The sequence below is a fragment of the Epinephelus moara genome, chromosome 5 (genome assembly GCF_006386435.1).
Source record: "Epinephelus moara isolate mb chromosome 5, YSFRI_EMoa_1.0, whole genome shotgun sequence".
NCBI lineage: Eukaryota > Metazoa > Chordata > Actinopteri > Perciformes > Serranidae > Epinephelus > Epinephelus moara.
Genome location: NC_065510.1, coordinates 23562676 through 23571394, shown reverse-complemented (window position 1 = coordinate 23571394; position 8719 = coordinate 23562676). Strand labels below are relative to the sequence as shown.

General features: G+C 38.3%; 1 protein-coding gene across 1 annotated transcript; it reads right to left on the bottom strand.

Moving 5' to 3' along the window:
- Window positions 1-689: 689 nt before the first annotated feature.
- On the bottom strand, window positions 690-7758 carry msmo1 (methylsterol monooxygenase 1). Its single transcript, XM_050044952.1, has 6 exons — window positions 7664-7758; window positions 5375-5660; window positions 5122-5270; window positions 2512-2638; window positions 2206-2360; window positions 690-1129 (listed from the first exon to the last, which is right to left on the bottom strand). Exons 2-6 carry the CDS (start codon window positions 5627-5629, stop codon window positions 940-942), a joined length of 876 nt encoding a protein of 291 aa, XP_049900909.1. The 5' UTR covers window positions 5630-5660; window positions 7664-7758; the 3' UTR covers window positions 690-939.
- Window positions 7759-8719: the final 961 nt, after the last annotated feature.

Here is an 8719-nt window from a genome sequence, read left to right as displayed (position 1 = left end):
ATTTACTCCTGTGTTTTTTAACTCAGTTCTGGTCCTCACTTCCTGTCTGGTCCCTGCTGCTGCTGGCTGACTTGATGCCTCTGTGTGTGCTGGATGGGGCAGCATCAGGGGTGTGTCCACAGTGCAGCAGAGAGGAGATGGAGGGAACCTACAGCATATACACTCGCGAAATCATCCACTTCCTCCATCAGCTCACACATAACAGTGTCTACAGAGAAGTAACACCAACACTCACAGTGAAGATTCAGATCTGTCATGTTAGAAATATCTGAGCCTGAAAAGCCATTGGTCCCATTCTGTGTAGAAATGTGTCCATATGTCAATATCTTATTAAAACATTATTGTTGATAGAGGCAGACAAATAAAGCATTTTCAAGGTTTCTTTTTGTAAAACCAAAACCTTTATTCACTTATTTGTACAGTCTTAAACAAAATAGGCTTAAACAACCCCAAGTGCCCTATGAGCCGATCCCTTATCATCAAAAAATTTACATTGATTCGCATCAAACATGCAGACTCGAGTTTAGGCAGTCCCCACTGAACTGCAGCTAAAACACAATGTCACTCTGACTCAGTTAAACTCAAGAGGAAGCGCTAAAGTGCTCAGACATTCAGAGGTATACAGAAGAATTTCACAAGAGAGTCATATGGTACAAACTTCAGTGACCAAGCAAAGCAACAAATCAAAATGAGGATGTTGATGGTTTTTATTCAGCCAGCAGCTGTTGACAGAAGAAGACAAAAGTACTTCTTTTGCAGAAAGGCACAGAAGTCGGACTGAAGTCAACACGCAGTCCGGTTCAGAATCAAACCCACAGCAGCTCTGATTCATTCAAAGTACACTTTTAGTGTGTGTGTGAGGAAGAGTTTGTGTGTCTGCAGAGCTCCCTTCTCCTCCTGACAGACCAGGTGAGTGTATGAGCAGAGGCACAGAGTGGTTTACTGCTCCTTCTTGTCTCCCTGTTTCTGCATGTACTTGTTGTACTGGTTGTCCGTCTTCAGCAGCTTGTCCCACCAGGTGAAGGTGGAGGCGTAGTTCCCCACGAAGTTCATGTGGTGGAAGTCGTGGAAGCGGGTGCCGGCGTAGAACGGGATCAGGTGGAGCGGGTTCAGAGGGATGTCATAACCACTGAGAAGGTGCAAGACACGCACAAAAAAAGGGAATTAAAGGCTGTCATTCAGAGAAATCACCAAATCAAAATCCTTCCCACAAGGCAAATGGTTTTCAAATGAGGCAAAATGATGTTTTGATAATAGTTAGACGGAAGATAGGATGCATTTACAGTATTTTCGTACTATGACTTCGCCCTTTTGTGTTAAATACTCTTTCACTGTTAGCTATAATACATTTTTGACGTGATAGTGAAGGAAAATCTGGCTTTTATTACAAGTTTTGTTTTATTTTAGAGTGCCTGATGGCAAAAAAGGCAAGAAAATGGTGCAAATCAAGGTCAAGTCTGGAAAAATGTTGGAATAATTTATGTTTATTTATGAATTATTATTTAATATTTCTGTTTATTTTACCCCTGTCTCCCTTGTTATGTGTATTGTTCTAAATTTTGTAACTTTTGTGAGTTATGTATATATGTAAAGAATTAATTTAAAATTCCTAAAAAATGCTGACAAAGATCAGTGTAATTTAGAAACAGTAGGTTATTTAACATAAAATAATAATGAATTGAGTAAAGTAAGAAAATCACAGAAAGATATGAAATATAAAGTATATTTAAAAAAAACTATGTGTTTTAAAAGACTTAATTTTTTTTTAAAAAGCTAACTTGCCTGATGAAACAATGTAGGGCTACTAATTGTGCTACTGCTCATTCCAACAGAAAGTCTTTTTTTATGTATATGTGGAAAAGTCTTCAGTATAAATGTAGGTATCTATGTAATCCAAAAAATAATAGCAAATATAAATGTGTTATAATATAAAGTATCTCAAGAGACAGGAGCTCTGTGTGACCTGATAATGTGACAGTGACATCTAGTGTTCTCTGTGGCCCTCTAGTGGTCGACCTCACAGGTTACTGACATCATAAAAAAGGTTTCTCTTTCAACCATCATCTGTCTCACTGTTTGTTGAGCAATTGTTTGCTCTCTTTAGAGTCACAGTAATAAACTGTATAATGTAGCTCCATTTCTACCTGCAGCGAGAGGAGGAAAGAGGCAGCAAAAAGCTAATGACCCAGAGAAAATGTGTCCTACCTGTGGACATCGATGGTCTCCAGCAGGCGGAACGACACCCAGGCCCACAGGAAGAACACGTGGTTGCAGAAGATCATGATGCCGATGAAGAAACCAGCTCCCAGGATGATCGTCTCAGCAGGATGAGCGTATTCGGCCTGCATGCCGAACGGAGCCTGAGGGACGGCAGAGACACTGTGTTTGTGTTTGTGTGGTCACTTTTTCACGTGTGAGAGCTGCAGCATCGTTAATAAGTAACTCTACTGTAAAGAGATCAAACAGAGAGTGGTGTGTTTTTATCTTATCATGTGTGTGTGTTTTACTCACGGTGAACTCATGGTGGACTTTGTGGATGTATTTGTAGATCCTGCGGTGATGCAGCAGGCGATGGAGGAAGTAGTGCCAGGTGTCTTCGACAACAGCACAGCCGAAGCACTGAGCCAAGACGTACGGCCTGGAGGAGACAAAGACGATAGGTGGATCATCGTTAGAAAAACACACTGGAACAAATAGCCTTTTTTTTTTGTTTTTGTTTTTTTTTAGACAAAATTCAATTGATATGTTATCGTTTTCATCCCACAGCGGACAAATTGTGACCAGATAAAAGGTGAGTTTGCAACATGTGACAGAAACATAAATGATCATTCATACACAACCTGTATGGGTAAGAAAAATAAAAAGCATATTGAATTTAATTGTTCACTTTTTTGTAAAGGGTTAGGTGCTTTTGTGTATAAAAGCTGCTACATCAGTAAATGTATTAGAGTGGAGACCTCTTATAGTGATCATGTCTGTCCAGGTCAAACTGATCATTATAAGTGATTTATTGTTATAGCTATTTTTTTCTTTGTTTCTCATGCAGATTACCATCTTGTTGATATATTTACTACATCAATATAAAGTCATGAATCACAGCTTCACTATTCACTGAATATTATTGACTGTTTTCCCTCACCAGGGCCTGCTCAAAGGGGCTTTACATGACCAGGCATTATCAATCCACTTAGTCTCGCTCACCAGACCTTTCTCAAGAAAAGAAAGGTCTGGCTGGGCCGACTCTCACTTTAAGATTGGAGAAAAAAACGCCCCGGCTGCTTGTATTTCTTTCAACCAATCACAATCGTTCTGGGCGGTGCCACAGCAACGGTGCACTTGCAAAAATATTGCCGGGGGGACACAGGTTTTGGTGTAACACGCCCACAAAAATATCGCATACTAGACGCGAACCATGGCAGAAAAATGGCTACATCCCCGCAAGATCAAACACCGCAAAAGTTAGTAAAGGACGTGTTGAAAACGGTTGAAAACTGCTACACAACCGGAGGTGGTAGGGCGGGACTTCAGCGGGTGGCTCGTTCCGCCCAATGAGAGGCTGATCTATGCAGCGAACTTCCGCCCACTCAGACTACAATCCACTTAACAAGGGCAGCTTTAACCACAGGTGTTTCACTGTATGCATTCGTTTTCTGTCTCTAAAACTAGAGGCCATGACTGTTTTTTGTTGCTTGAGTAGACTACATAAAGTAGCCTGAAGAGTGCCAGGTTTCACTGCTGCGTCTCGTTGGTTCGTTTGTGGCAGTTTGTCATAAACTTTGAGGACACTACATTTTTTAAATGAGAGAAAATGACTTTCTTTTTCCCATCATGATTTCAGTGTCGCACAGGTAGCCAGCTGGAAGCAGATGGGTTACCGTGAGGGAAGTATCATGGAAGTTAAGTTAAAAAAAAAGAAAATAGAATCACTGTATTTTTAAGATTTTTTTCCCATATGTTGTCATTTATTTAAACAGCATTTGTACAGGAATGACTATGTTCCAGGCCTTTTGATCTGTATTAGTGGTTGTCCACTGTGCCCATAGGGTTTCAATAATATCATTAGTGTTATCTTTTTAAAATATGTTCTTGAAATTGATGATTAAAAGCAAATTGTAATTAAAAACTAACAAAACTATTTGTTCAACTGTTTCTTTTACACATATGATGAGTTTTGTCTGATGTGGTCAATAAAATAGGTTTCATAGCTTCAAATCTGTATTTGATCATTTTATGTGTTATTTTATCTGCATTTCTCATATTGTGATACATATTGCAATAATATTCTTAATATTGTAATATTAAGCCATATTTCCAATCCCTGTGCATTTATTTAAACAAAATGGTTTGACTGTGTTGTGTAAGCGGAACTGAGATTAGTTTTCTTTTTTGTTTGCTTTACTGTCTATGAAGACATAAGGGATGAACTTTTCAGTAAAATTACCCCCATTATGTTGATTTGTTTTAATTGGACAGCCATAAAAAATCTGAGTTATGTTTTAGAGGAGGAACTTTTTTGAAGCAAGAATTTGTTTGCCGGGCCTGGGACAGCACTTTGGACTGATCACTGCAATGATATTGTGATGGTGTCTCGTGAACCCACGAGGGTCAAGCACATGTTTGTGTGCATGACACCAAATGAAATCAGTCAATCAGTCAATCTATGAGCATCTGTCTGGATGATGTGCAACAAATAGGCACCTTTATATTTACTGTAAACAATTCTAATGACCTTAAAAGATTTAACATGTAAAGCAGATTCACAACCATATATTTTCTATCCTTAAGCAGACTGATGAAGGCATCATGGGGAATGTGAGAGCTCTGTGTCATTCATTTTAAGGCTGTGCAGAGCATCACTTTAATTCTACAGCTGTCAAATTTCTATCACCATCATAGTTCACACAGGCATAGGTTAGATTTAATTGCCATGCTAAAGAAACAAAACTATTACTGAGTCTTTGTTGTATCCACGTCCTGTTTTTCAAAGCAGCAAATGCAAGTGTGTTGCAGTTATATAACTACTCTACTCTATAGTATCTGGGGTGATTTGAATATGATGCGTTCAGGTAACACACCTGAACGCATCATATTCATTCTTATTCTTATTGTACTTCCACTGACCAGCGTGGCATGGAGTCCCAGTCGTAGGGGATGTTAAAGAACTCGGTGAAGTAGTAGGTTCCACAGATCAACGGCAGCTGGATACAGAAGTGGTTAAACAGCAGCATCTTGAAACATCTCCACTGTTTCTCCCAGGTCTCTGGCTTGTCCTGTACACACACACACACACACACACACAAACAGAAGGTCTTTTAGGAGAACTGTCATCTTAGATTTTGAAAATAAAATTATAACAACCTAAAGTCCCACAAACCTGTTGGATCTTGTATTTCTGCATGAAGGGCATGAACTGGAAGAGGAAACCAGGCAGGCAGAAGAGGAAGTAGATGAACTCATGGACGATGAGTGACCCCCAGGTGGCAATCTGGAATTTGGTGTAGTTGTCCAGCATGTAGCCCCAGGCGTGTTTCAGGGAGGGCTGGAAGGGGTTCTCTGGCAGCACCCCATCAACGTACTCCACTGCCAGGTAGGCAGAGCTCAAAATGTCTGCCGTGCCGTTCACCTCCATGATGGACAGGTCTGCAGGTCCAGAGAGAAGACTGGAAACAGGAACACAGAGTTACATGTACAACTCTCAGACAGGACGTATCATCACAGTTATCATTACGTCACTCATGTTGGAACACTGCGAGTTCGTCTCACAAACAAACACGTTAATTAAATAGTTTATTCTAATAAATATAGCAGAAAAACTGCAAAAGAAAAACAATAAGTCATCAAAGTCTGTAAAGGAACGTAAATGTTATAAAACAATAAACCTTTACGCTCATTAAAATCCAAAAACAATTTACAATGTGTACTACTTATAAATCCACCAAACGATCAGAAGCTTTAGTTTGCAGCACATATTCAGTCCCTGACAGCGTTATTGTCGTTGTCACCACATCTAAATGTAATGCCTACTCATTATATAGATATCAGTACATTTGAAACAATTTTCATGATATACAAATACAATGAAAACATAACCAAACATGACTGAACTTGCAGAAATCCATCAATCTAAGTTTTAAATGACAGTTTCAAATCATAACTACACTACAATTTTAGATGTTTTGAACAAAAAAAAACATGAATGATCAGTAAATTACATTTAGTAGACTAAATACTATCTAAAACAACTATTTACAATCATGCAGAATTGCTACAATATAATGTAAGAGGTAGTCAGTTCTTTATTTAAGTAAAAGTAGTTATAAATTCAGTAAAATGGCCTCTTTGACAGTTTAAATTACACTAATGGATTATTATCTGTGCATTGACATAAGCAGCATTTAAATGTTGCAGCTAGTCAATGAGGAGCTGTTAACTATAAATATTAATATAATGTTGGATTGTTTAGTCAAAACAAATATTTTATACATGTATTATAGGTAATGGATATAAAACGTGAATCTGCAAAGTAACTACAGCTGTCAGATAAAAGGTGTAAAGGAGTAGAAGTAAATAAAATGAAATAAAAAGTAGCATGACGTGGAAATACTCAGTGACAGTACAGGTAACATAAAATAATACTTGAGTACAGTACTCGAGTAAATGTAACGCTTCACCACTGAAATACATGCAACAGCTACTAAACTCACGAAACTTTAATAGGCCTCTTTTTAGATCACATTCACAATGTACACTTAAATTACCGGTGAGTAATTATAGCCTCAAATAAATAAATAAAATCCAGCATTTGAGCTGCATACCAAATCTCAAATCATTACCACATCGCAGTGTTAATATTTATTAGGTGCAGTGGTAAAAGAAGTAGGCTATTCACATCTTTTACTTTAGTAAAGAAGCAATAGGCTACTACAGTGTAAGAAAAATACTTATCTACAAGTAAAAGTCTTGCATTAAAAGTCTTAAATTAAAGTACACAAGTTTTAGCTCCAACATACAGCATACTTCAAGTACCAAAAGCAAAAGTACTTATAATGCAGAATGACCCATTTAACAGTAACAGTATTTTATTCCTGTATTTTGATTAGTGTAAAATGCAAATACTAAAGTAAAGTACAACTAACTCAAACTGTACTTGAGTACTTGAGTAACTGTTCCACCACTTTACATGTATCCATGTTTGTTTGTTTATTTGTATTTTAAATATTGCTTTAAAGCAATATACTTGTGGCACACTATGATATAACATTGTTACCTAAAACCTGATGCATAAGGCAATGATACATGACATTTAAATCAATAAACTCTATGCAAAATGGTGCCGAATCCCCCTGCTAACAGACTGTTAATGCAGCAACTTAAACCCCTCAATGTAACAAGCAGACAAACGCTCACAGCTGCAAAATACTTCCTAACATCCACCCAGCATCACTAACACTTAAGACACTGACACTATAATGATTATTAATGAACACTTGGTGTGTTTCAGACAACAAAACACGCCGACATATTGTTGTCCAGATGTCACACCTCCCAGCAGCTGCCTCTGTTCTTCACTCACATACACACACAACAGATTAACTTTAATAATCTCTGATAGAATAAACTCAGCTAAATAACTCCTGTGCTGACACAAAGACCGTAAACTCACCTTTCCGCGGCGCGTCCCGTCTACCTGTGCGAGAGGCGGCCGGCCGGGTGAAGTACAGTCATATAGGACAATCTGATTGGCTGACAGGAGAGGAGACTGACGTCGGGGGGCCGAGCGGCCGCGCTGATTGGTTAGAGGGATGGAGTGATGATAGTGAGACTGCATGTTTCTACAGCAACGGCCAATCAGAGGCGAGCTCGGCTTTCATAACCTCCGCAGCGTTGAACGGACTGTATGAGGGAAGAGATGGGGTGGTCCGGAGAACTTTGAGTCGTACGTGTGTTTTCTTCCGTATTAAATGTTCTTTACAACAGTTTGTGACTACAGAGTCAACAATGGAAATGTTGAGGAGGTTTAGAGACAAATAAATTGTGGTATAAAGTTCAATAATTATCATTTCATTCAGTTAAAGCACCACCAAGCTGATGTTTTTTTGTTTGTTTAACCCCCTTTAAGAAAAAATATAAGTACATTTCCTGCTCATAAAGGTTGCTGTTTTTGCCTGAAATGCATCTACATTTATTTATATGATGTACGTCCTTATTGTTATTTATTAAATATTTATTGTAACTTTTGAACTAACTATCTTTTGGAAAGAAAACAGTGGCCTACTAGTGCCAATATCACACCTGAGTTTCTGTGGCAATACCAACAAAGGTGTAGATTCTGGGGCAATGCAAGGGACATGTCCCCCTCTACATTTATAGCATGTTCATTAGTCTCCCCCAATAAAAAACATGAAAGTAGCAGACAACAAAGTATTTGACAACATTAAAGGCATATCCAGCATAAACTGATGCACTAAAAACACAAATTGGTGCATAAAAATTTACCAGAATACACGAAATTCAGTGTTTGATGCTCATAATTTTCTGGCAGAAGACCTCCAAAACCCCCATTTTATATTTGTCCCTCGCCCAAAGTTGAAATGAAACCAACCTTGCAAAAGAAGATACTGTTCAAAATCCAAAAGAGGTATTTTAATCCTTGATTTAAGTACAGTACAGTAGCTACTGTGGTAGTGGCACACTGTAGAAATACTGCATTACATTCAAA